This window comes from Platalea leucorodia (genome assembly GCF_965183815.1).
Source record: "Platalea leucorodia genome assembly, chromosome: 18".
Classification (NCBI taxonomy): domain Eukaryota; kingdom Metazoa; phylum Chordata; class Aves; order Pelecaniformes; family Threskiornithidae; genus Platalea; species Platalea leucorodia.
Window position 1 is genome coordinate 6,719,126 of NC_138840.1, and position 1,654 is coordinate 6,720,779.

General features: G+C 66.7%; 1 protein-coding gene across 1 annotated transcript; it reads left to right on the forward strand.

Moving 5' to 3' along the window:
* Positions 1–218: 218 nt before the first annotated feature.
* LOC309598600 (UPF0500 protein C1orf216) lies at positions 219–1,320 on the forward strand. The gene has a single exon (XM_082329340.1). It carries the CDS (start codon positions 367–369, stop codon positions 1,207–1,209), a length of 843 nt encoding a protein of 280 aa, XP_082185466.1. The 5' UTR covers positions 219–366; the 3' UTR covers positions 1,210–1,320.
* The last annotated feature ends 334 nt before the right edge of the window (positions 1,321–1,654 follow it).

The following is a 1,654-nucleotide window of genomic DNA, read 5'->3' on the forward strand; positions in this document are numbered from 1 at the left end:
CTCCGACAGTCGCCGAAGGGAAGCCACGGGAGCGTGGTTTTGGGCTGGAGCTCACAGGGAGGAGAGGTGGGTGGGGGGTGCCTGCCCCGAGCTTCTGCATCGGGTGAGAAATTGCCCCTGGACGATGTTGCCTGGGGACGCGCTGAGAGCAGCGGCCAAACGCTGGAAAGGACGAGCCCTTCTGCCTTGAGCAGTTGGGTTTTGGCCTGGCCCGTGACTGGGGCTCAGCAGTTTTAAGGAGAGGCAAATAAAGTAAGAGAATATTTTATCTCGCTGTAGCTGATCAGAGCTCTGGTTGTGCCAGCCCACGTACGCCGCAGACGTGTTACGGCTCTGCGTCTCTCTTGCAGACAGGAGACCGGCGAGATGTTTGCCGTTTGCCCACCCGGTGCCCCGGCGAATGCCCCGTTCCGGCAGGGCCAGGGGGGCCCGGCGCTGGGCACGGCCGTCCCGGGGGCCGGGTGCGGGCAGGACTCCAACTCCAACTTCGTGGGAGAGGTGTGTGACAGCAACGAGAACTGGAGCCGGCCAGCACCGGGGTCCCCGCCGGAGGAGGGCTCCAGCCGGAGCGAAAACACGACAAATCCGTCCGATAATCTGCTGTTATTAATGCAGAGACAGATGGTCCGGGGCCGGCTTAGGGACGCCGCCCCGAGCCTGGGCACCGCGCGGCCGCGTCTCCCCGAGCAGGGGGTGCGCAGCCCCCCTGAGGGAGCGGAGGTCGGCGGGGCGGGGGGCCAAAACACCGCTGCCGAGGAGCTGGCCGGGGGATGTGGCAAGGCCCCGAGCTCCCCCGCGGAGGACAACGGCTACGCCAGCAGCTCGCTCAGCATCGACAGCCCCGACAGCGCCTGCGGGAGCGCCTGGGAGCCTCCCGCCGCTGCCCCCGTCCCTGGGAGCCCACCCCAGCCAGGGGCGGCCGAGCCCGAGCCAGGGACCCTCTTCCCAGTGCTGGCGGAGGCCGTGCAGCACCTCCAGGACAAGGAGCGCTTCAAGGAGCGGGAGAAGGAGAAGCACCACATCCAGCTGGTGATGTACCGGCGCCTGGCCCTGCTGCGCTGGATCCACGGCCTCCAGCAGAAAGTCGTGGACCAGCAGAACCGGCTGCAGGAGAGTTTCGACACCATCCTGGATAACCGCAAGGAGCTCATCCGCTGCATGCAGCACGGCCCGGCGTGCCCTGCCGGCACGGCCGCCCCCAGCCCCTGAGGTGCCGCCGGCGCTGCCTCGTCCCAGCCCTCGCCCTCCCGGCTGGCGTGGGGCTGGCTGGTGGCATCTCCGTGCCGCACGCCGGTGCAGAGCGCTCGCTGGGTGCCTGGGTGCCCACCCTGTCCTTCCCATCTCTCTGCAACGTAGCTGAGAGTCCCCAAAGCATTCATCTCAATTTTTCCTCTGCATGGGAATTAATTTTCTTCTGCACCGTGTCCCGCCCGTCTGGGGACCGTGGGGCGTCAGGCTGGGTAGACCTCAGGACCTTGGGGTTTGCTGAGCCCGGGGTGACGAGGCTCATCTTTTAAATCCAATTTACGCTCCTTTGTATGACCTGCCTGCGCCGCACGTGTGCCGGGACGGGCCCTGCGGTGAGCCGCCGGGAGCTGCCTGGCAGCGAGGGCCTCAGGGCAGCGCAGCTTTGAAATGTACCCGGGCAAAGCAC